Source organism: Dendropsophus ebraccatus, chromosome 4 (genome assembly GCF_027789765.1).
Source record: "Dendropsophus ebraccatus isolate aDenEbr1 chromosome 4, aDenEbr1.pat, whole genome shotgun sequence".
Lineage (NCBI taxonomy): Eukaryota > Metazoa > Chordata > Amphibia > Anura > Hylidae > Dendropsophus > Dendropsophus ebraccatus.
Window position 1 is genome coordinate 164293792 of NC_091457.1, and position 26591 is coordinate 164320382.

The window sequence follows — 26591 nt, forward strand, 5'->3', positions numbered from 1 at the left end:
TTTTAGTAGGTTGATGTAATGTTATTCATACAAGCAGGCCGTATTGTTGGCCTTTCTACCTGCTAGTTGAGCCTGATCTCTCATAATCGTCCCCGGTGGCTTAGCTTCTGCCGGACCATTGAATTACATACACGGCAATCCTACATACCTGATTCTGTCTTATTCCTGACATTAGGTGTTAGGTTCTGTTTTAGAGATTCAGATTACAGGGGGATTCTATAAGATTAAAGGGGTGAAGCAGCTAAAGAACTTTTTTATGTAGCTGCGCTTATATAGAAAATAGTAAAGATGTTATGCTTACCTCTCTGCACTGCCTCGGTGTCCTGCTGCGATGGCATTAGAGATGAGCGGACTCTTCGGATTTCTGGTTCGTGAGAACCAGAACGATTGGCGTCAGATTCCCGCTGTCTGCTCGCTCTGTGGGCATTGGCTGTATCCCAGTTTTCCAGACGTTCCTTAGGAGGTATCCACCCGCTGCACGGAGCGAGCAGACAGCGGGAATCCAACGCCGATCGTTCTGGCTCTCACAAACCAGAAATCCGAAAAGTCCGTTCATCTCTAGATAGCATCCCCTGCTAACTGCAGATTGTAACGCTGGTGGTTGGCACTCACCTGCATACAGTATGTTCTGGCACTCACCACCTTTGGAACACACTCTCTGCTTCTGGCCTTCCTCTGCTAGTGCGCACCTCAGTATGTTTTCCCCACCTATCTTTGTCTGTCTTCATCTATTTTATAAAAGAAACATCAAAACTAAAGATGAGCGAACTGGGTTCGGGTTCGAGTCCATCTGAACCTGAACGTTCGGTATTTGATTAGCGGTGGCTTCTGAACTTGGATAAAGCTCTAAGGTTGTCTGGAAAACATGGATACAGCCAATGACTATATCCATGTTTTCCCACATAGCCTTAGAGCTTTATCCAACTTCAGCAGCCACCGCTAATCAAATGCTGAAAGTTCGGGGTTCGGATCGACTCGACAGCTCCAGGTTCGCTCATCTCTAATCAAAGCGCATCTTTTTTTTTTTTTTAGTAGCATACACAAAAATGTGGTCAACCACATTTTTGTGTATGCTAAAAAACGGATGCATTTGGTCAGTTTTTTTTTGTTTTAAAGAAAGTCAATGGAAAAAGGGATGAGAACGGATGCACAAAAATGCATCAGTTTTTTCATCCATTATTTTTTTTTTTTTGCAGAAAACATAAAAAAAAAAACACATTCATAGAGAAAAAGAGACTGGCAATACTTGTGATTATAGACTATAGGGGGTCAGTCAGATGCGACGGGGGGCTCACTCGTATATGAAGTAGGTAATCACAATCCAAGAAAAGAGAAAAATCAAGAGGGCACTCGCCGTGTAATATCTTTACTTCTTGTCTTGTTCACGTACGCTGTGTGGCTGGCGGGCGCGCCGAGTGCAAGATGAACTGATGAGTTACAGCTGTTTCGCACAACTCCTGTGTCAGTCGATAGAAGCACAGGAGTTGTGTGAAACAGCTGTAACTCATCAGTTCATCTTGCTCTAGGCGCGCCCGCCAGCCACACAGCGTACGTGAACAAGACAAAAAATAAAGATATTACACGGCGAGTGCCCTCTTGATTTTTCTCTCTTCTTGGGAAAAAAAACAGAGGTTGCAAAAATGTAGGGAGAACCCAGGCTTATTGGAAAATGTATTTTTCTGCTTTCCTGCTGTGAATCCTGTTTTGTTCTCCACTGGAAACCCATTGCGTTTGTAGCTGAAGTTTTCCTCTTTATCGTTTTTTTTTTTATCTCACTACTTCTGATTTTTCGAACATGCGACGGTCGGCACAAATATCTTCACGCTTACAGTCTGATCTCCTTCGCTCACGTGTGACTGAGCTAAACTTACCCGCAGAATGTGGAAGGATTCCATAAATTACTCGTCGACCTCCTGTAATAGGAAATCTCTATTTATATTGTGTGATCTGAACTTTTATTGGCTCCGCACCAAGTACGACCTGTAGGTTTCTATTGTTTTCTAAATGTTGTTGGAATCCTCTTGTGACCCCTGGATTGTGGACTCCGGACACTCTTATTCCTTCTGTGACGCCGTAGGACGAGCTCTTATGTGATGTATAAAGTAATCGTGGATGTGAACATTTCCCGTTAGTCTGTGTATAACGGCAGCCAACCTAAGAAGACTCTTCCATTGTCCATTGCCCTGTTTTACCATTGTGGGACCTGTTATTATACCAGCCAGACTTTATACCATTGGCAACCATCCAGTATAATTGGGTCTACCAGACAGTTGGTTTTCAACATACCCGATCTCCTTGTTCTGAAGGGAAATCTACTCTTGCCCCAAGAGCCTGCAGTGGCTCCGTTCTCTCCCCCCATATAAAGCACATGCATCTTTGCTGAGCATCTATGTGTATGGTTGGTTGGGAGTGATAACTATCAGACAAATGATCGATTGACCAATATCCATCCAGAAGTATATGGTCAGCCATAGTGTATTTGGTTAAAGCGACTCTGTACCCACAATCTGACCCCCCCAAACCACTTGTACCTTCGGATAGCTGCTTTTAATCCAAGATCTGTCCTGGGGTCCGTTCGGCAGGGGATGCAGTTATTGTCCTAAAAACAACTTTTAATCCGGCAGCGATGTGTCTAACAGCCGGGGCTTACATTAGTATATGCATTAGGCTGGCACAACCTCTCCTTCTCTCCTCAGCATTAGGAATGATCCAGGAACATTAACTGCTGTTTGAGCTTTGCACAGGTGTCTTAACGATCCAGCCCATGTTCATTATACACACAGGTGGGGAATAGGAAGCAATCTGCCTGGAGCATTCCTAACCATGAGGAGGGGTGGGGAGGAGGGAAGGAGAGGTGGTGCCAGCCTAATGCATATACTAATGTAAGTCCCGGCCGTTAGACACACACACACCGTATACGCAGCAAATACGCAGCAGATCTGCTGCAGATTTGATGCTGTGTTCAGTTATTTAGATCTAATCTGCTGCGCATTTGTTGCGTATTTGCTGCGTATCGCAGCAGTAAATACGCTGCATATATGGTTTGTGTGTTTATACCCTTAAACAATAACTGCATCCCCTGCCGAACGGACCACAGGACAGATCTTGGATTAAAAGCAGCTATCTGAAGGTACAAGTGGTTTGGGGGACAGATTGTGGGTACAGAGTCATTTTAAGCAGCCACAAAGCAACTTTCGCTTTTTTATGTCTTAGATTAGATTAAAGGACAACTCCGGCGGGACCCCCCCCCCCCCAAAAAAAAAAAAACCACAAGACACACACAGACACCATACTCACCATCCCTCCGGTGACGATCGCCACTCCATTCGCCCACCGTCCGCCTCACCGTCACCTGCGTCCACCGTCCAGCGATGTCTCTTGCTTCCGGGTCCATGAGAGAGAAAAGGCTGCCGGTGCGCTTGCGCACCGGCAGCCTTTTCATTGGCTGGAGCGCATCACATGGCTTCCAGCAAGCTCAGCCAATCAGGGCTGAGCAAGCTGGAAGCCATGTGATGCGCTTCAGCCAATGAAAAGGCTGCTGGTGCGCATGTGCACCGGCAGCCTTTTCTCTCCCATTCACTCTCAATGAAGACGCCGAAGAGGAAGAAGACCCAGACCGCCCCCCAGCTCTGACGTCACCCGTCACCAGATGCCGCCCGGGAGAAGAGGACCGTGACGACCGTAATAGGTAATGTATACATTCTTTAACTTCCGGGGTGGGGGGTCGGGAGTCGGAAAGTGGGGGAAGGGGGCCAGACCGGGTATTTAACCACATTACAAAGTTATATAACTTTGTAATGTGTGTTAAATAAGCCCAAAAAAAATTTCACCGGAGTTGTCCTTTAAGTTGTCGGGTGTCTCCTGAAGCCAGCTGTTTCAATTGATGATCTGACAGCTATCTCTCACGATCCCTCTATATGTACCCCAGACGTGCTTGTATAATAAATGAGGAGAGGGAAAAAAGCTGCTGCCAGACTCCTCCTGTCTCCCCTCCTCCAATAGTCATTTTCCTGTTCAGACTCCTCTGTCTCCCTTCAAACTTGCCTGTCCTCCTCCACCTAAATCAGTTTCCTCCAGACCCCTCTGTCCTCCTCATCCAGACTCCTCTGTCCTCCTCTACATGAATCAGTCCTCCTCCATACACCTGTTCTCCTCCTCCATACTCCTATGTTCTCCTCCTCTGTCCTCCTCGTCCATACTCCTCCTCCTCCGAAGCTTTCTTTCTACCATCAGAATTCCCTGGCCTCCTCTACATGAATCAGTCACCCTCCATACTCCTTTGTCCTCCTCCTCCTTACTCCTCTGTCGTCCTCCTCCACACCCTTCTGTCTCCCATCAGACTTCCCTGTCCTCCTCCACATGCCTCAGATTGGGCAGTGGAAATCCAACATGCCCGACTATTCTCATAACCACCATCTTGCATTCTTCTTCTGGGGCAAATTTTAGGTTCTAATAAACATTAACTGATAGCCCAGTCTTACCAAAATTGGTGGATATAGCCAGCTGTAGACCCCTCAGGCCCAGACCCTTCAAGAATGAATGACATGACACTTATGTGTGACAGTGACTTTCATTTAGGTTATGTTCACACTGCTCTTAGGGCCCTATTCCACTGGACGATTATCGTTCAGATTATCGTTAAATCGTTCGAATCTAAACGATAATCGTTCGGTTGAAATGCAGTTAACGATTAACGACCGAACGAGAAATCGTTGATCGCTTTAAAAGACCTGGACCTATTTTTATCGTTGCTCGTTCGCAAATCGTTCGCGTTGAATAAGACATCGTTCGGTCGTTCGCAATAGATACGAATGCAATAGCGAATAAATAGCGAAGAAAAAACGATCGCAATTACGATCATAAGTAACGATTATCGTTCAATGGAAATGAGTGAACGTTTTCAGGTCTTTCGCAATAGTGGTCGTTTGAGATCGTTAATCGTTAATGATATGCAAACGATAATCGTTTGGTGGAATAGGGCCCTTAGGGGCTCCATTTAGCTTCTCCTCCAGCAGTCCTATCCGCTTTGTGAGTCTGTTGGTTTATCACTAGTATCCGCCATGTGATGGATCAAGCAATGTGTTCTCACTTCTTTTATAATCCGAAACCACAACACATGTGAACAGAAAGACATCCGCCATTTATCTGCTGAAATATAACAACCAGATTACACTGTGAGTGTCAACCATTGTCACATGTAATAACATCTAACTGGGGTCTTAGCGTTGCTGCACATAATACACATCATGCCGCTCAGTATCTTATCCTATAAAATAACGTACATTTAAGAATCACAGAATCCATGTTTTATGCCAACGTGATCGCTGCGTTTAGTGAACCTGCTGTGTTACCGCTGTTACGGCCGCTGGATGTACAGTACAAAGTGGTTTCAATTTCCTTTACATTATTTTTAACTCCGGCTGTGCTGCAGGAAGTCCCGGCTCGTGCAAAGCTGATTGTTGCATTTTTAATTAAAAGAAAAAGCTAAAAGCCTCCAATTCAGCGTAGACCCTTGGGAGACGACCGCTATAAATCCTACCCCATAAAAATAACCCTATTGTTGGTCCAGTCGTTGTATTTTAAATTAATATTGTTTTCATATATAGCAGAGGAACAGCGTTCCAGCCTCATACAAAGGTAAAGACGCACTGTGCGATGTAATGTTTGGGTGCATTATGACAAGAATGATGGCGGCACTACAGTCGCCAGGATGTAGATGGACCACGTTATTTGTCCACGGGATGTTTTGACGCAAGAGTCTCTCCCTAGTGAAATGTGGAACAGGCACATTTAGGCTATGTTCACACGCTGTACAAACAACGGCCATTCTGCCGTAAACCATGATCATTAATTCCGGCCGTAGGTAGCATTAAACAACGTTCATTCACGACAGAGGTTACATTGTTTGTACAGCATGTGAATATAGCTCCAAGGTAATAGAATAAAACTATATAAACAATATAATGTGATTAGAAGACCCAAGGTAGCTATGCAACCAGACAAGATAAGGGCCAGAAACATGGATGACTATAAGGGTGCCTTCACACACACCGGATCTGCAGCAGATTTGATGCTGTGTTCAAGGGAACCAATCACGCCAAAATTGCCCCCATTGATAAGGCAACGTGCTGGTACATCACCCAGCACGCTTCCCAAACATCCCCCTGTCCCCTCCGTCCCCTCCTTTATTACCCCCCAATCTTACATTTGTAAAGTCCCGCGCCGTATGCTAATCAGCCCCCATGCGAAAGACGTCAGCGCGCCGCCGACGTGGAACGTAAGCCAGAGATGACGTCGGTGGAGCGCAGGTCTTTGCATCACGCCCCTCAGGGGGCGTGATTACGGTGCTGGATGCCGCCCAGGACCCGGATAACTACGCCCAGGACCATGACTAGTTCAGCCCACCATGACTACTTGGGGCTGATTAGCATACGGCGCGGAACTTCACAAATGTAAGATTGCGGGGTAATAAAGGAGGGGACGGAGGGTACAGGGGGATGTTTGGGAAGCGTGCTGGGTGATGTACCAGCACTTTTCATTATCAATGGGGGCAATTTCGGTGTGATTGGTTCCCTTTAAGTTATTTAGATCAAATCACCTGCGGATCTGCAGCAGAAAATCTGCTGCGATACAGTGTGTGTGAAGCTACCCTAAAGGGGAAAAGTGACGTCTGTTCCTTTACCATTACCTATTTTCCAGTTTTGGATGAGCGATCATGTGACCTCAGGATAAGGGAACACACCACTGCCAGACACCTTTCTCTCTCTCCCAGAAGGCAAATAGAACGGCATTGAAATTCAGTTCGTTTGTTGCTAATTTTCTCATTTAGGGTGTGTTCACACGTACTGTATCCGCATCGGATTTCCCACAAAATCCGCTGTGGATACCTTCCCAGTCACTTCAGTAAGAGACATCCTCGCAGTGAGATTGTCATCCTGCTGCCATTATGGAAAAGGCAGAGTCATTAACCCTTCGTGACCCGGGTACATAGATTACCAGGTCCCCACCCTGGCTTGCTTTGGGGGCGCTCAGCGGTGGGGCAGCACACTGATTGCTGAAGCAAGCCAGCTTGACATCTCAAAAGTTTTTAGTAACTTAGACTTTAAAATAAAAAACTTTTAATTGTTTTAGTTGGTGGGGGTCTGGGTGTTAGAGCCAGGAGAAGAGTGGCTGGGTGCTTCTCTCTCCATGTGAGCTATCATTTCCCGCCTATTGCTGGGTGCCGCCATCTTCTGTAGATTTACCCAGTTAACACAATTACTGGGCAATCATTGAATGTGACTTCATTTCCATCCCGGCTGATGGCTTCCAATCTCATTCCGTCCTTTTATTTCACTCTGTAATCTCTGCGGCGGTGACTGTCTGGACAGATTGAACATTTAATATTAGGGAAGCATCATTTTTTCATTTTTTACAGCTGTGTGAATGAATAAATCAGCCTTTTCCCATCTCAGACTATTTGTAGAATCTGCCGACATAATAATGCAATTAGTCATTCAAAGAATTGTTTTATTTGTAAAGATTTCAGACGCGTCTCCGGAATATTAAATCTTCAGCCCTGCGGCACAAATATTGAGATGTTTTCTTTGCTTTTGATCTATGGGGGCACAGTGCACATCATTTACAGGAAGGATCACATTCAATTACAATGGAATTGAAGTTTAACCCCTTAGTGACTGAGAGTTTTACAAGGGTCACCAATAGGGGGTTCTTTCCGCCGAATGCGCCTTTTTACAGCAGAAGTCCCGCATTGGTGGTAATATCAGCCCGATCGCTGTTCTAATGGACAAGATTAACCGAGTTTCAAGCCCTGGGCTATTCGACCCCTTAGATGCCATGGTCAAATGGGACCATGGCACCTAAGTGGTTTACAGAGGCATCAGTGTAACAGAGAATGACACTCTATTGGGCTTTGTCAGTGAACATAATAGTAGTAGAGGACCTTTAGGCCAATGACTGCTATGGAAACTTATCAGCATTCTCCTATTGGTTTCCAGGTACGCCATTGGGTTCCCATGGCTGACAAGGGCCTATTCTAGATCCTCAGAACATAATGGAATACACATTCAGATGTAATATACTGCAGTACAGTAATCAGTCATGTATTGGTCCCTTTGAGTCCCTATGTGGAATTTTAATAAAAAATTTTATAAAAAAAAAAACCCTACAAAATTGATATCACCACATCGGAACACAGACTGTGAGATTATAGCGTTATTAACATCCTATTATTTATATCAAGACTGCTGGGTGTTGTTTGTTGTCCCCCTCCAAAAAAAAATTGTAAAAAGAAATGTATAAATCCCAGGTACCAATGAAAAGTGGATAAATACGGCCAAACAAAATTATAGAATTAGAAAAAAAGTCTTTTAAGCTATGTTTCTGCACTGTATAAATGACGGCCGTTTAACAGTATCTACGGACAGAATTAATGATCATGTCCATTAATTTGGGCCATAGATTGCATTAAACGGCGGTCGTTCACACAGAACAGCCGTTGTTTATACAGTGTGGGAACATAGCCTTAGTGTGCAAATGTGAAAAAAGGCCAGAAATGCATTTCTTATAACCCCCTTAAAAAACGTAATCTATGCATTCCCTAGGTGGTACCCTCCTATAGCTGTCCATAGAAATATAATAAAGTTATGGCGCTTTGAATGTGAAGATAGAAAAAAAAATGTTTTTGTAATTTTCCTTGGCAGTTAAGGCCCAAAGAGGCTGTGTCACTAAGGGGTTAAGTTCTGTAGGTTTTACCATGCTGACGGTCGGATAGTGAACAGGATGGTAACTTCTGGCGAACAACTTTTCTCTGCAGTTTGTTTTCACTTCCTGCTCCGTTTCCTGTACAAGTCTATGATGTTTTCTCCTATCTGTTCCATATGGTTAGAGACGCTTCATTACGTCCACATGCCCCCCGGCCGTGCATGTCACATCCCATAACCCCTCCTCTAACGTCAGTGATTCCACTCTCCACCACATCCTGCCATGAATAGTAATGAAGAACCTCGCAGACGAGTTAATTTTAATTGGATAATGAGATGTCGCCTGCAACTATGCCCAGTTTTCATGTAGTCCTCCATGTTGCATTTGTCGCCTTTGATAGAATCGGCTGTGACTGCAGATAAATAAATCTTGGTAACTTTATTTGAAAGTTTTTGTTGCATATTTGAAAGTTTCTGTTGCTCTGTGCAACAATGTTGTTTGTCTTAATGACTGTGGTGCCTAGGTGGTTTACAGAGGGATAACTTTCTATTGGGCTTTGCCTCCTCCGGATAACAGTATGGAGATGTTAGCTCTGGTGGTCTTCAGTAGGATCCACTGCTATGGAAACCCATTGGCGTCCTGTGATTGGTTTGTATGGGTGTCAATGGGTTTCCAAACTAGCTAGGGGCATAGTGTACCAATGTCTCTGTAAGCCACCTAGATACCACAGCCTTCTGGAAATACTGCCACCCTGTTAGGTTGTTTCTCGTATTACAGCACAGTCCCATTCATAAAAATAGGGGAGAGTTGCAGTACCAGATGGACAGGATTGGGGCTGGTTTTAGAAAAAAAATGGGTCTGAGTTTCTATTCATGGACAAACCCTTTAAATAAACTTGTGGCAGCTCAGATATTGTAGACTCCAAAGCAATGGAGAGATGACTGGATGGAAAAACAGGGTTGGGTTACATCGATGCTTACGACAAATGGCTGCTTGACTGGAAGTTATCAGAAGCTTTTACGAAAAGCTATAACCTTGATTTAATTACTTTGTTATAATCAGAATTTTACAGGACGTAGAAGAATTTGTACACGATATGTATGCGCCATCATTGTAAGAGTCAACAGGAAAATGAATGCTCACCCGTCAGGGTCGGGGTTGCAGGGTTCTGCACGGGTGGGAGAACTCATTTTTGCATCTTCCTTGTTATCTGTCCATTCATTACTGTAGTGTCTCTATCCTCCTATATATGGAGATAGTTTTATCTGAAAACTATCACCTCTAGATGTATAACTTACTAATATACCGTTATCACTAATAGTCCTGGCCTCAGCATGGTTTTGTGTGATTCACTCCTAACAGGAAGTTGTGTAGTACTCTCATTATCAGTGTGGTGTTGTCTCTCTTTATACTGAGACAACACATCATCCTCCGCTGTATCGGAAGGATTGGATGGATCTGGTCTCTGAGCTCAAGCCGCAACCCCCTTAATGATGTCACCACATACATAGCATCATTATCTTTCAGTCATTATCGTTACATGCCAACCAAGGCTTCACCATTATCTGCTATTAGCAATGGATTTGTCTGTTTTTAGTTTTTTTAAACTTGGATTAAAGGTTCAAGAAAAAGTAAGTGGACCCTTTGGGGTTTACCTGGATTTCTTGGATGGTTCTGTAAGTCGCAATTATAGACAAAGACACTCGGGGGAATAAATAAAACCAGCTGGAGCCTCATTAGTTTTTAGTGCCTGTTGTACATTGTTAGACGCAGGAAATAAATAAGTGCGTTGGTGTCGTAAAATCATTGCTGGCTCATCCGCACCATTTTGGTTGTTGTGGTTTTTACACCTCTCATTCGCACCAAAAAGTTTGCAGAGCTTATTAAAAATCTACTCTAAACCTCTGTGTACATAATAATTTACTGTAGCGTACATTCAATGAGGATAAGGTTGAAATTCTGGGCACCACAAAGTGTCCCCAGGGTGGCATGCATAGAAAAGCAGGTTTTATTTATCCCTTTTCCTGTAAGGGCCCTATTACACGGAACGATAATCGGCCAAATTGGCCCTGTCCGGCCGATATCATTCCGTGTTATAAACACAACGATCAGCCGATGGTTGATATAGGTTTAGACCTATTATTGTCGAGCACCGACCGCACATCGCTTCGTGTAATAACGGTGCACGTCCGGGGGCTGACGATTTGCAAAGTCCATACATTACCTATCCATGGTCCAGGGCTCCTCCTGCGCTCTGCTTCTCCCTGGGTCCCCCGTGCTGCAACTTCAGAGCTGCAACTTCAGAGCGGCCTGTCTTAGCTGATAGGCTGCTCAGCCAATCACTGGGTGGGACCGCCGCGGCCAGTGATTGGTTAAGCGGCCTGTCAGCTAAGACAGGCCGCTCTGAAGTTGCAGCTCTGAAGTGTAATAGGACCCTAACTAAACCAATAGCTTACAATTTTACTGCTCGTGTCTTTTATTGAGTAAACATCCACAGTGCAAGGAGAAAAAGCTAATTCAATCCTCTGTAGATCCTCCCCCATCCTCCTCTTTTGCAGCAATCCTTCCCCACAGATTGTGGGCAATTCTTTCTTGCAGATGTGATCATTAGATCATTAGTTTTTATGGAATACCTCAGATGCAGCACATTATTCAGGTCACGCCATCTTAAAGAGGATGTACCATCAGGTACATCCTCTTTAATCTGACCCACGGATCGAACGGCGCCGTCACAGGGAAGCCGGTGCCGCGGTCTGTTTTTGGAACCGCGGCCCGGTGGGAGTTTGACCACTGGAACCCCCAATGATCACGAGAATGAAAGTCCTGTGTCCAGTAGTTAAAACGAGTGCCTTGGATTAGTTCCCTTTGATGGGTAAAGCTCCTGTTATTCCCACTTGTCCTCATCTCTTGGACACATGTTTTACCCATTATCCCTTGGAGGAGTTTTGGAGAAGTTCTTCATGTGGCCGGCATGTCGCTTCTGTTCTGGTTTGGGCCGTATCCAAGAACAAGTTCTGTATCCCTGACAAAGTTGAGAGATTCCAAAAAGTTGGAGCTTTCTCTTCCTATGTATCTCAGAGGGAATTTTCTCTGCAGGAGTCATGCTATTGTCTTTTACTCAGGACTTGAACTTACTTTGTCTATCTTCTTCCTTCTCATCTTAAAGCGAGGCGGCATAATCGACTGTGCTTCATTCCATGTTTTCCTTTGTTCTCAACTGTAAAGAATCAATTTTACATAAGTTTTTGTAAATTTTTGGGAATTGGAAAACTTAACAAGTTTGCAGTAGCTCCTTTTTTTTTCTTTTTCCTTTTTTTTTACTATTGCATAATGTAAGAAAGAAGCAAGTGTAACGTTCAGTCCTCATAGTTTGATTCTGTAGTAAAGGATCCAGATCAATCAAATGTAGATTACTAATGGTTTTCTGTCTCTCTTCTTTGGTGGCCTGATGTCACGTCCATTATGATGTCACATTTCTTGACAGACCGTGGCTTGACTAGGGGATGCAACTAGAGGTGAGCAAACTACTGTAAAGGGCCTAATAATCTGCTAGATCGGCGCTCATTTATGAAGCCTATTACATGGCTCGATGATCATTTAGTAAGGACTGCACGGACATCGGCTGATTGTTGTCTCCATTACACGGAAAGGTTTTCAGAGGAGTCGGCCTAAATCGACCGATTGTCACTCCTTGTAATAGGGCCCTAAGCCTTTGCCTGTATCCATATTTTCTAGGCAGCGGGAATCAAATGCAGAGAGTTCTGTAGACTCGCAAACCAAACTTGGGGTCCAATATGGAGTCGTGCATGAATGCAACCAAGCATTGATCAGCAAGATCGTCACTTGTTTGCGGTGCCTTCAGAAGATACGATTAAAGGGGTTCTCCAGCATTAGAAAAACATGGCCCTTTTCTTCTAGACAGAGCACCGCTCTTGTCTCCAGTTTGGGTGCAGGTTCTGTATCTCAGTTCCATTGAAGTGAATAGAGCCCAATTGCAAACCACACCTTAACTGGAGACAAGAGTGGTGCCTTGTGGCTATATTTTTCTAACGCTGGACAGCCCCTTTAAACGCGCTACTGGGCCACATGAACAATTTCTGTATCATTCATGGAGCCATAATCTATTGCCATCGGCAACACATCCCCTGGTTACGCAGAAAGATATGTGCCCAGTAGTGATGGAACAGAAGATGCGATCAGCCGACAGTCGGGCGCTTCCCTGCTGCTCTGCTGATTGCTGACATGTTTATGGTACGTTTATACAGAACGATTATCATTGGAATTTTAACGATAACGATCGCATTTGAGCGATAATCGGCTTGTGTAAACACAGCGAACGTTCAAGCAACGAGCGAAAAATCGTTCATTGTGATCTTTCAACAAATTCTCGAATTGTCATTGGTCATTCGCTGAAAATTCGCAGATCGCTTCGTGTAAACAGTCTTTCAAAGATTCACCCTATGTGTGAGATGGGCTTAAGCGATCGCAATAACGATTTTTCTAAAGATTTATTCGTTTAAACGCTGATCGTTATAAAAACCAAATTGTTGCTTTATAATCGTTAAACGATTGATTGGGCGAATTATCGCTTTGTGTAAACGGACCATTACACAGGACGATTATTGGCCAATGGGGCGTTTCTGGCATCCGTCCTTGCCGATAATAAAAGTGGCTTTACTGTACGTTCGCTGGTCTCTAGTTGCAGTGTTAGATGACGTTGCGTCACTGTGGTGTACTGGCCGCATAGGACTGATGGAGAGACTGTAAATAAATCCTAATTCTAAGGCACAAATAGGACGCAAATCACTGTAAGTAGTCACTGTCACACGGTCCCTGCCCTACAGTAACTGATGTGTGGATCGATGGCCGTTACAGTACATTGGAGTATTGATTCACCGGGCTTAGGATTCACTTTTGAACAATTTGAGCAAATAATTGGAAAATCAATTTCTACTATTGTATCGTGCAGAATAGCAGATCAGGTTACACGGTTCCCTTACCGCCAATAAGTAAGAGCTGGGAAGTCTGATTCAAGACAAATGACCGTAAAGGAATTGTGTGTGTAAAAGCTAGGTGGGCGCCCAAAACACATGTTCACAGCACCGTGGACAGCGGCAAAATCCTGCATCGGATCAAGACTATTGCTTAAAGGAGTAGTTCACTCAAATCAACTGGTACCAGAGATTTATACAATTTACTCCTATTAAAAAATGTCTTCTAGTACTTATCAGCTGCTATATGTCCTGCAGGAAGTCATGTATTGTCTCCAGTCTGACACAGTGCTCTCTGCTGCCACCTCTGTCCATGTCAGGAACTGTCCACAGCAGCAGCAAATCCCCATAGAAAACCTCTCCTGTTCTGGACAGTTCCTGACATGGACAGAGGTGGCAGCAGAGAGCACTGTGTCAGACTGGAAAGAATACATCACTTCCTGCAGGACATACAGCAGCTGATAAGTATTGAAAGACTGGAGATTTTTTTAATAGAAGCAAATTACAAATCTCTGGCACCAGTTGATTTGAAAGAATTTTTTTTTGGTGAACAACCCCTTTAAATTTACAGTTTACAACCAGGCTAAGGGCCCTATTACATGGAATGATAATGAGCCAAATCAGCCCTATCCGGCCAATTATCTCTCCGTGTAATAAACAACGATCAGCTGAACGTTGACGTAGGTTTGGACCTATAATTGTCGGGGGCTGACCGCGCATCGCTATGTTTAATGGCGGTGCACGGCCGGTGGCTGATGATTTCTATCCAAGGATCGCTGGTGCTCCTACCACTGAGACCCCCACCGATTAACAGAACCGCTGTCCTCAAGTGCCCCTTGTATAAGAAGCAATGGCATTCTTGCATGGTCCCCACTCTATTCACTTCCAAGAGACTGGCAGAGGTCGAACTCGGCTACGAGCCCAGAGACATGGATGGAGTGGTGGCCATGTAAGGTGGCGCTACTACTCAGGCACTGTTGGGTGTCCCGGTGGTTGGACCCCCCAGCACGTACACATTTACCACCTATACACAATGAAATGTGCAGATCTGTAGGTGAAGTCCACAGCTCTCCACCATGTGTGACTTGTATCTCAATGAAATGCTCGAGCTGAAGAAATGTTCAGTAGTGGGAACATTGTGGTCCTGAACCGGCTGATTCCTGTCTGATTTTACTAAATCATCATGAAAAGCAGAACTGTTCCCGATGTTTCGAATAAGAGGAACAGAGTGCAGTAAGGGCCACGTCAGAGTCACAAGAGGCATAGGAGCTGTCAGTGACCTTCAAAGAGTTGTCAGCCCTATGAGTATCCTTAAAGTGTCCCTGTCATGTAAATGCCACCATTCATAAATCAATAAGTATCAGAAGTACATAGGTTTTTTTAAAGGACATCTGTCACCCCCTGTGCCGGGGTGACAGGCTCCCGAGCTCCTGTTAGATCCCCCTATACTTACGTGATCCCGCCGGGTCCCACTTCCTGAGCCGGTCGGGTCACGGAGATATCAGCGCCCGAAGCCTGGCGCGCGCGCTGACAGCAGAGTCAGATGCCCATAGAGAATGAATGGGGAGTCCGATGCGCCGTCATTCTCTATGGGCATCGGACTCGTATCGCTTCGGGCGCTGAAATCTCCGTGACCCGACCGGCTCAGGAAGCGGGACCCGGCGGGATCACGTAAGTATAGGGGGATCTAACGGGGTCGGGAGCCTGTCACCCCGGCACGGGGGGTGACAGGTCCACTTTAAGCAAAAGAGTTTCCTTCTGTACTCAAAAAGCTGTTTCCCTACCTCAGCTTTGTGTCCATTGTGCTCTATGGAGAGGGGAGGGGAATGCGCACGGAGAGGAGAAAAGGCATTTCGGCACAACATCCTACAATTTTCTCTCACCAAGCTTCCAGATAAGCACTGACCTTTCTCCTTTCTGACCTCTGAATCCAGTGTTTTATGTGCCCAGACAGTCTGCAAATAGCACAGCTGCTTCTCTGCTTTCCCTGCTTACTCATCCCCCTCGGCCCCTTCCCACTCCATAGGGTATAATGGACACAGAAAACCCGTCTTCACTTTGCACCTCTGTAATGAAGACGACTTCGCCTGATAGTATGTGTGTGTGGGGGGGGGGGGGGGGGGGGGGGGGGGCTGGGGGGACAGGTTTTTAAATACAGAAAGGCTTTTTTACTAAATAAAACCTATTACAGAGTTTCTTAAAATCGCTTTTACTATTGATATCTGCATTTTGTATCACAGCTACACTTTAAGAGCTGTATCTGGATGTGTGTAAGAGGTTCTGATCTGTATCCAGTGCATGTGCCAGCCTGGCATACAGAATGATTTAAAAAAAAAAGATGATTGTAGAATTAGATTATTGATAATGATTCTCGGTTGTCATTCGTTTTGTTTATTGCTTTCTATCTTCCACCCGGCAGCGCTGTTAATCTTAATAAACTGGATCACCTTGAGAAATCCACTCTGAGAGAAATGCCGGGGGCGTTCCATCTTTAGCTATGACATATATATGATATAAATAACATGCGTTATTTATATACTGGTTTGTCAGATCATTTCTCGTATAAATGTAAGTATGTGCACATATATACACTAGAGATGAGCGAACCGGCTGAGGTTTGGGTTCGTATGAACCTGAACTCTCGGCTTCTGATTCCCGCTGTCTGCCCGCTCCGTGGAGAGGGTGGATACAGCCGGAGGACCGCCTGGAAAACTGGGATACAGCCGATGGCTATGGCTGTATCCCAGTTTTCCATTGGTGCTCAAGGTTGTATCCACCCTCTCAACGGAGCGGGCAGATAGCGGGAATCAGAAGCCGATAGTTCAGGTTCATACGAACCCGAACCTCAGCTGGTTCGCTCATCCCTAATATACACTGCCTTTCCAGGGGTGTATCCATGTTTTCTTGGACTCACTAGGGCTGCATCTTACTTCTTCAGCCACCGATAATCAAATGCGGAATAGTTGGACCCAACATGCTCCAGTTGCGCTCATCTCTAATTTCCATGTGTCGTCAACTATATTTCCCTGTGTGAAAGAGCCAGCGATCAGCAGACAAGCCCAAAAAATGGAGCAGAAACCCCCCAAAAAAGTCTGCCACAAAATTATATGTTTGCAATTCAAATATTAAATATCAACCAAAGAAAAAATTGCAAAACTAATATGTGAATAAAACATATTTCTTTATTTAAATCAATAATAAATTACATAATTATCACCATGAGATACACAGAAGTACAAATCTGGAGAGGGGAATGGATGTCAGTGGGGTATATGTGACTAAGGACACCCCGTGTAAGGCACAGATATATATACAGTGGTGCCTTGGATTACGAGCATAATTCGTTCCGGGACCGTGCTTGTAATCCAAATCTGCTCTTAAACCAAAGCAAATTTTCCCATAAGAAATTATAGAAGTGCAGATAATTGGTTCCACACCCCAAAAATAATGATTTATTTTTTCTGAATTACATGTAAAACAGATGAAACAAAGATTAAGAAACAGCAGAATATGTGATATCAAACTACTGTACAGTAATGGAGAGGATGGGAAACACAAGGGCGGACAGAGACTGCAGGGAGCAGGAAGGAAGGAGCAGGGCAGATGTGGGCACATACATGCAGCACTCTCTGTCCGGTGAGAGAGGGGTTACAGCTATGGAGAGATTACCTCCACAGTCCTGTCCCCTGATGTAAGCCCCAGCCTGAAGTGGATCTGCTATGATTTGGAAGGTGAGGGAGATTTCCTGGGTCAGAGTACAGGGCTGTAGACCCCGCTATGCAGACCCCCCTCCTCCACTCGCCCTCCCACCCAGTACAGGGAGCTCTTAAACCAAATCAATGCTCTTACACCAAGTCACAATTTTGAAAAACTGTGAGCTCTTAAACCAAATCGCTCTTAAACCAGCTTACTCTTAAACCAAGGTACCACTGTATATATATATATATATATATATATATATATATGATTAGGTGACCTCCTGTATGTGCAGGGCCAACACACAAGGCAAACACAAGTGTGTATAGTGGAACAAAGTAAACCCACTAATCTCCCCAAACAATAAGTACAAGCCCAAATTATAGACAGAAGGAGTGAGAAATAAAATAGCCAAACACAGAGGGGAAGGGGCTGAGCACAAACTACCACACTGACATCTTACCACTCTCCAGCACAGACAGCCCCACTGACGTTTCACTTACTTCATCAGGAGCTCCTGATGAAGTGAGTACTCATATTTTTCCCATTGATTTTTTTATGGGGGGGAAAGCCTGGAGATAATCTTAAAAGACTGATCTGATTACCTGATGAGGTTTCATACAGTTATAGGCTGTGTTCACACATGGTGTTTATTATGCGTTAATGATGCATTTGTGCTGCAATTTTGATACTATGTTTTGCTGCAAATTGAGCAATCATGGTAAAATAGCACAATTTTTGCAGCAATTTTGCTAGAATTTGATTCTATTCTACAATGATTTGCTGCAAATTAGCACCAAACCGTGGCAAATGCATCATTTGATCTGAAACAAAAATATTTTCACCGGAGTACCCCTTTAAGTAGGGCTTATGGTCGTTCGGTATTGCTTTGATGTCATTTCTCAGGTCAAGTAAACAGAAATGATCACGTTCCTTTATGGTAATGGCGGTTCCAGGATATTTTTTGCTTCCCTCGTATGTTATTTTGCCGCAGGAACATCGGAAACTATTACCGGTTTCTTTTTACGTTCCCCGGTTTTGATGCATTAGACTAATCTGGGCTTAGCACAAGAAGATTACAGCGTCTGCGCTTATTCCAAGACCTCTTGTATTTTATATTTGACCTGTGGTGGTCGGATAATTTAAGTCCATTACGAGGGCGGATTACGACTTGTTTAAAGAAATGCCAGCGGTGCAGCCGCCCCGTGCAGCGCCGCACAACGTGATGCGGGAACTTTTCTACATAGGGAAACTGCTCAGGGTTTCAGCACATTTTAATTGGCATCAATTGTATATAAAGTGGTCTGCAGCGGGTGAGGAGCGTACGGACCCTGGGGGTGGGGCGGTCACAGGGAATAAAGGCTGCGATTAGGAAACAATTTTATGTTTCGATAATCCCTTTAGGATGAATTCACGAGCAGCAGAGATGTTACTGAAAATGACTTATTATTAAGGTAATAGGGGTTTTATGGACCCCCCCCCATGTCTGATTTGTGCCCCTTTAGCCTCTTATTCCCACTACCTGAGCCTGATTATGCCCCCTCATGCTGTGTTAACACGAGACGATAATTGGCCCGATCGTACGATTAACGATGTCGGAGTAACTGTTTTTTTTTTTCATAACGATCAGCATTTAGACTGAACGATACATCGTACGGAAAATTCGTTTTGCGATCGCTTAAGCCTATCTCACACATTGGTTAAATCGGAGAACGACTGTTTACACGGAACGATCTGCGAATTTTTTGCGAACGATGATTTGAGAACATGTTGTAAGATCAAAATGAACGATTTCTCGTTCGTCATTTGATTGTTCGCTGCGTTTACACGTACGATTGTCGTTCGAATTCGATCGTTATCGCGCAAATTCGCACGATAATCGGTACGTGTAAACGCACCATGATGGTGCGCTTACACAGAACGATTATCCTTTGTTCATTGTGATCGTTCAACATGTTCTCAATTCGCAGATCGCTTTGTGTACAGTCTTTCACCGATTCACCCTATGTCAGATAGGCTTAAGCGATCTTAAAACTTAAAAATCTTAAAAATTTATTGTTCTGTCTAAACGCTGATCGTTATAAAAAACACATTGTTACTTCGAAATTGTTAATCATTTGATTGGATGAATTATCGCTCCCTGTAAGTGCACCATAAGTCTCTTATTCCCCCCCTGAGCCTGATTTATGCCCCCTTAGCCTCTTATTTACACCCCCTGAGCCTAATTTATGCCCCCTTAGCCTCCTGTTTAACCCCCTGAGCCGGATTCACCTCTATTTTTTTTTTTTTTAAATAAAGACAGCACTCACCTTTACTATTAAAATATTAGTGCAGCATTATTGGTGCTTGAGGTAGCGGGAAAAGCAGAGACTGGCAACAGCTGAGGGGTTTGTCAAAGCAGTACTGAGCCGCGAAACGGCTGTTACCGGCCCCTGCCTTTCCCCGCTACCTCAAGCACCAATATAGCTGGATTATTATTTCAATAGACAGATTCATGGGGCCCCATGTCAGGAACTCCCCCCAGCAGCAAATTCCCATAGAAAGCCTTTCCTGCTCTGGCAGACTGGAAAGAATACACCCCTTCCTGCAGGACATACAGCAGCTGATAAGTACTGGAAGACTGGAGATATTTTACTAAAAGTAAATTACATATATCTGGCACCAGTTAATTTGAAAGGAATTTTTTTGTGAACTAGCCCTTTAAGTTGTTACACCTGTCTGCTAAGATTTCTGTGTTTGAGTAGTTGCCTCTTTGGCATGGGCACAGCGCTATGTAAGGCACGTGCTGGGGGTAAAATATTAGTGGCGTAAAACCTCCTTGTACATGTGGTCGGTTCTGGGCAGAGAAAGCTTTCCTCCTTTGTCATCAGCGCTGTCGGCCACTTTGGTTCATTCATATTTACATCCAGCCACAGCCGGCTGAGGACGTGGTCTGGACGGGCCGCACCTCTCTTTCCTCATAGCAGAACAGTAAGGCTTTTATTGGCGCTCACACACTGTGTTTTGTTCTCGCGGAGGTCACAATCCATTACCATCCATTGCATTAACATTTTAAAAGTGCTGAATAGAACAATCAGTCTAAATGCAATCTCCTCTGCCTACATGGAAAAAGTCTCCTGTTTGGTGAATGACAAGGTGTCCTTTACCCATATAGACCAGGGATGGTACAACGCTAGAGCCTGATCTAATGCGTGGAGGATAACCAGCATAACCAATAGTAAAATATGCGGCATTTGAATACTGGTGGCTAGGGCTGGGCCATTAATCGAATAATTTGATTAATTCGCCCAGAATTTTGGAATCGATTTAGATTTTTTGTGAAAATCGTAAATTTGTCCGGAGAACTACTGTGCAACCAGCAGGCGGGCAGTCCCGAGATATGCGGCACAGGCGGCCTCCAGGAGCTGCTGACCTGCCCCCGTCCCTTACACACAGCGTCCCGCTCTCTGGTCTCTGGAGGAGGCAGCAGGGACTGCAGGGTGATCGCTGCGGGTCCTGGAGCTGTACAGCAGGATCGGATCCCGCTATACAGCTCCAGTAATCGCCCTATCCTGCAGTCCCTGCTGCCTCCTCCAGAGACCGGGGATTTGCATGTGCACTCCTACCCTAGTCCCCCCCCCCAGTCCTCCTCTGTCACCCCTCAGCTCCCCCAGTCCCCCTCAGTCACCCCCAGCTCCCCCTCTGTCGTCCTCAGTCTCCCCCAGTCCCCCTCTGTCGTCCCCAGTCCCCCTCTGTCGTCCCCAGTCCCCCTCTGTCGTCCCCAGTCCCCCTCTGTCGTCCCCAGTCCCCCTCTGTCTCCCCCAGTCCCCCTCTGTCGTCCCCAGCTCCCACTCTGTCGTCCCCAGCTCCCACTCTGTCGTCCCCAGCTCCCACTCTATCATACCCAGTCTCCCTCAGTCCCCCTTAGTCATTCCCAGCTCCCCCAGTCCCCTTAGTCATTCCCAGCTCCCCCAGTCCCCCTCAGTCACCCCCAGTATGCCCTAGTCACAGAGGGTGCACTGTTACACTGGGAAGCAATACAGATGTTGTCTCAAACGTCATTAAAATAGTATCTGACGCTGCAAAAAAATTTTCAGTTTATTTAGCAAAAAAAAAAAATTAGATTTAAATCGAGAATTGTCCCAAAAATTTTAAAAATCGAGATTTTATTTTTTTGCCATATCACCCAATCCTGCTGGTGGCTGAAGTTGGATGCAGCCGTAGGGAGTAATGGAAAACATGGCAATAGTCTGTACCCATGTATTCCAGGACTCTCTAGGGCCGCATCCAACTTCTTCAGCCACCGATAATCAAATGCTGAATGATCGGATTGGAGGATGCTCAAGTTGCACTCATTCCACTGATTATCAACATGTAAAAAAAATAAATAAAAATCTTCCTTTTCCCATGAAAAAGAGAGGAGCGGGGTCACTGCCAGCAATTGAGATTCTAGAGATTGGCAGATGTCTCCTCAGTAGTTGGCGGTGAAGATACATCTGACATCACTAATATGGTGTAATGTCTGCTGAAAAGACAGCAATGAAATGCAATGATGCTGCCAAGTGTGAACAGGCTTTGACAAGGAGCATATCCCTCCAATTATTGCTGTATAATGCATCAGTTGCAGAAATCTCTTCAATACATTTTCCATGTTGCAGAAACTAGACTTGGAGGACGTCATTGTTGGCACACTTTTTGTTTTTTGTAGAACCTTCTGTCAACTGGCTATAAGTGCTGTTAGTTTCTGAGCTTAGTATGCTAATGAAGGCCTATGCTGTCAGCTGGGTGGTCACCACCACTACTTCTTAATGGGGAGAGCATACAGGTTCATGCACCATGTAACAACTGAGCAGTGGGGAGTACCCCTTTATCGTCATACAGTGCCCATGCACCTTATACTAAAGTCGTCCGAACCATCCGCCACTAGCAGGTTTGGCCTACAGTTTAATGTGTTTGCCGGTCTCCCGATAGATGATGTCGGTGAGGAGAAGGTTGGGTGTGATAGATTTAAGCCATCCGGCAGTATTGTTCATAGAGGGATAAGCCTGCAGTTTACTCCACCCATCCCCACAGAGAACCTTTGAACATTCGGCCATAACAATGTTCAAGTGTGCGCAAAAGGCGGTAATGCTGGCACATTGTTGGGACACCAATAATCCAATTTCGATTTCCCATCCTAAGGATAGACTATGAGCATTTCACTTTCGGAAAACCCCTTTATTTTAGTATTTACTTTGGTACTAATCTCTGCATATTACTGAAATATTGTTTACATTGCAGGAAAGTAGTAACACACGTACGACAGTTGCTAACTTTGTGTTTTCTTTTGACAGGAATGTTCACCCTCTCAGAAGTTGCATCGCTTAATGACATACAACCCACTTACCGGATTCTGAAGCCATGGTGGGACGTGTTCATGGATTACTTGGCGGTGGTTATGCTCATGGTTGCCATCTTTGCTGGCACCATGCAGCTAACCAAGGATCAGGTTGTTTGTTTACCAAAGTTAGAATCCGCCGTATGTTCCGCTCCAGCAAACAGAGACGGACAGAGCAATCCACAAGGCTCTTCTAAATATGATGGAACGGCCACTACACAGGCCAGTACGGAATGGCTAAGTACCTCACCTGACATTAAACATCTGACACCGCAGACAGAGGCCTTGGTTAATCCAACTCCCCCAAGCAATACTGGAGGAAGAAAAACAAATCTGGATTTTCAGCAGTATGTATTCATCAACCAAATGTGTTATCACGTGGCACTTCCATGGTACTCCAAATATTTCCCATACCTGGCACTCATACACACGATCATATTAATGGTCAGCAGCAACTTCTGGTTTAAATATCCAAAGACCTGCTCAAAAATTGAACATTTTGTCTCCATACTTGGCAAATGTTTTGAATCTCCTTGGACGACCAAAGCTTTGTCCGAGACGGCATGCGAGGACTCGGAAGAAAATAAACAGAGGTTAACTGGTGCTCAGTCACTCCGAAAGCATCTGTCAAATAGCAGCGAGGAGGGAAGTCCAAGCCCCAGTACTCCAATGATCAGTAAATCTGGGTTAAAGTTCTCAGCAGACAAGCCAGTAGGCGAGGTGCCTGGAATGACCATCTTAGACAAAAAGGATGGCGAGCAAGCAAAAGCACTCTTTGAAAAAGTTCGTAAGTTTCGTGCTCATGTAGAAGATAGTGATTTAATTTATAAACTTTATGTGGTTCAGACGGTGATTAAGACGGTGAAGTTTATTTTCATTCTTTGTTATACTTTGACTTTTGTAACTGCGATTAGTTTCAAGCACATCTGTACTCCGAACGTGGAGCACCTTACGGGATACACAGCGTTTGAGTGCACTCATAACATGGCTTTTATGTTGAAGAAGCTTCTCATTAGCTACATCGCCCTCATCTGTGTGTATGGCCTAGTCTGTATGTACACTTTATTCTGGCTTTTTAGACGACCTTTGAAGGAGTATTCCTTTGAGAAGGTGAGAGAGGAAAGTAGCTTTAGTGACATTCCCGATGTTAAAAATGACTTTGCGTTTCTCTTACATATGGTGGACCAATACGACCAATTATACTCCAAGCGCTTTGGCGTCTTCTTGTCCGAGGTGAGCGAAAACAAACTGCGTGAGATAAGTCTGAACCACGAATGGACTTTTGAAAAACTTAGGCAGCACATTTCCCGAAATGCACAGGACAAACTGGAGCTCCATCTGTTTATGCTGTCTGGAGTTCCGGATGCTGTATTCGAACTTACCGATCTTGAGGTTCTAAGACTTGAACTTATTCCAGAGGCCAAAATCCCTGCCAAAATTTCTCAAATGACCGCTCTGCAAGAACTGCATCTTTACCACTGTCCCGCAAAGGTTGAACAGACCGCATTTAGCTTTCTAAGAGACAACTTGAAGTGCCTGCATGTGAAATTTACTGACGTGGCTGAAATACCTGCCTGGGTCTACCTGCTGAAAAATCTACGGGAATTATATTTGATGGGTAATTTAAACTCGGAGAACAATAAGATGATCGGACTGGAGTCTTTGAGAGAGCTGCGACATCTCAAGGTTCTCTACGTGAAGAGCAATTTGACCAAAATACCATCGAATATCACAGACGTGGCTCCTCATCTAACCAGGCTTGTAATTCACAATGATGGCACCAAGCTTGTTGTCCTCAATAGCCTTAAAAAGATGATGAACGTAGCAGAGCTGGAACTGCACAATTGTGAGCTAGAGAGAATTCCGCATTCGATATTTAGCCTGAGCAACCTGCAGGAGCTGGATCTCAAGCTCAACAGCATCCGGACCATAGAAGAAGTGATCAGCTTTCAGCACTTAAAAAGACTGACGTGTTTGAAGTTGTGGCACAATAAGATAGTCAGCATTCCTCAGTCTATTTCTCAAGTGAAAAATCTGGAGTCTCTGTATTTATCCAACAACAAACTGGAGACACTCCCCGTAGCTCTCTTCCACCTGCAGAAACTGCGGCATCTGGATGTGAGCTACAATTGCATTTCGGCGATTCCTCTCGAGATCGGCTTGCTTCAGAATCTCCAGTACTTGTACATTACAGGGAATAAAGTGGACATCTTGCCAAAGACTCTGTTTAAATGCATCAAACTAAGAACTTTGTGCTTAGGCCAGAACTGTATTACATCATTACCAGAGAAGATAGGGCATCTGGTACAGCTCACGCATCTAGAGTTAAAGGGGAACTGCCTCGATCGATTGCCTTTGCAAATCATTCAATGCCGCCTCCTCAAGAAGAGCGGGCTGGTGGTGGAAGACCATCTCTTCGATGCTTTACCATCAGAGGCGAAGGAAGCGTTAAACACCGATACCAGTGCACCTTTCGCTAATGGGATGTAAACCGAACAAAATATATATATTTATCTCCGAAGCGTACAAGGCGTAAAGTGTATTGCTGAAAAATAAAAGGCAAAATCCTCTTTGCTCAGCGCACGCAAAATATATTATGGCCAGTTGGTTTACTTCCCGAATTTCCATTGTTCAGTAGCCGAGCAAATAATTGTCTTAATAATGCAGGTATATTCACATGTTCCAATCAGTTTCTACATTTTGCAGATATTAGAGAATAAAGATCTGTTTTCTTATGTGATTTGAAGATATTCCTATCTGGCTGTTTACAAATGACCCTGTATCGCCCCCCACATGTTTGTAGATCAGATGCCTATTAAATTTTTGGTTATAATTGTTTTGTTTTCTTGCAAAAAAAAAAAATAAAAAACAGGAAAGCATTATTACATTTACCTGGAGTCTCTAGTGCAGGGGTCTCAAACTTGCGGCCCGCGGGCCAACTGCGGCCCTCGGGACACTAGTTTGCGGCCCCCACCTCAATGGTAGCTTTCCTGTAAGTGTGGCCCTCATCAGCTGCTCAGCCGCGATTGTCTGAGTTTAACGTTATGCTCAGCCAATCGCGGCTGAGCAGCTGAAGATGACGGAGAGGTGAGCGGCGGTGGTGGGAGGGGAGGTGTGCGGTGAAGGGGCCTAGAGCCGCCTAGCAGAGCAGCCGCCCCCTAGCGTCCCTCCTGCACATGCAGCTCCTGGTCTCTGGAGGAGGAGGCCGCGGGGACTGCAAGGTGATCGCATCGCTGCAAGTCCTGGGGCTGTTCAGCAGGATCGGGGGATGCAGTGCAGACCCCCGATCCTGCTTTACAGCCCCAGGACTTGCAGCGATGCGATCACCTCACCCTGCATTCCCCGCAGCCTCCTCCTCCAGAGATCGAGGAGCTGCATGTGCGGCTGAGAGGAGAGCGCCGATGCCGGGGGTGAGAGGAGGAGGAGGGGTGTGTGCCCAGCTCCCCCCAGTCCCCTCTCAGTGACCCCCGGCTCCCTGTGTCACCCCCCAGTCCCCTCTTAGAGACTCCCAGTCCCCTGTGTCACCACCTGCTCCCCCCAGTCCCGTGTAACCCCTGCTCCCCCCAGTCCCCTCTCAGAGACCCCCAGTCCCCTTTGTCACCCCCAGTCCCCTGTGTCACCCCCCTGCTTCCCCCAGCTCCCCTCTGTCACCCCTGCTCCCCCCAGTCCCCTGTGTCACCCCCAGTCCCCTGTCAGAGACCCCCAGTCCCCTCTCAGAGACCCCCAGTCCCCCTCTGTCACCCCCAGTCCCCTGTGTCACCCCCCTGCTCCCCCCAGTCCCTTAAGTCACCCTCTCCTCCCCCCAGTCCCCTGTGTCTCCCCCCAGTCCCCTTCTTGTGGAAAAC

At 45.3% G+C, this 26591-nt stretch overlaps 1 protein-coding gene across 2 annotated transcripts in view; it reads left to right on the forward strand.

Moving 5' to 3' along the window:
- Window positions 1–25579, forward strand: part of LRRC8D (leucine rich repeat containing 8 VRAC subunit D) — a 49919-nt gene extending 24340 nt beyond the window's left edge. For both annotated transcript variants that reach the window (XM_069967645.1, XM_069967646.1), the window contains exon 2: window positions 22703–25579. In XM_069967645.1, the coding sequence (XP_069823746.1) occupies window positions 22705–25236 (2532 nt within the window). In that variant the 5' untranslated portion in view covers window positions 22703–22704 and the 3' untranslated portion in view covers window positions 25237–25579. The remainder of the gene's footprint in view (window positions 1–22702) is intronic.
- Window positions 25580–26591: the final 1012 nt, after the last annotated feature.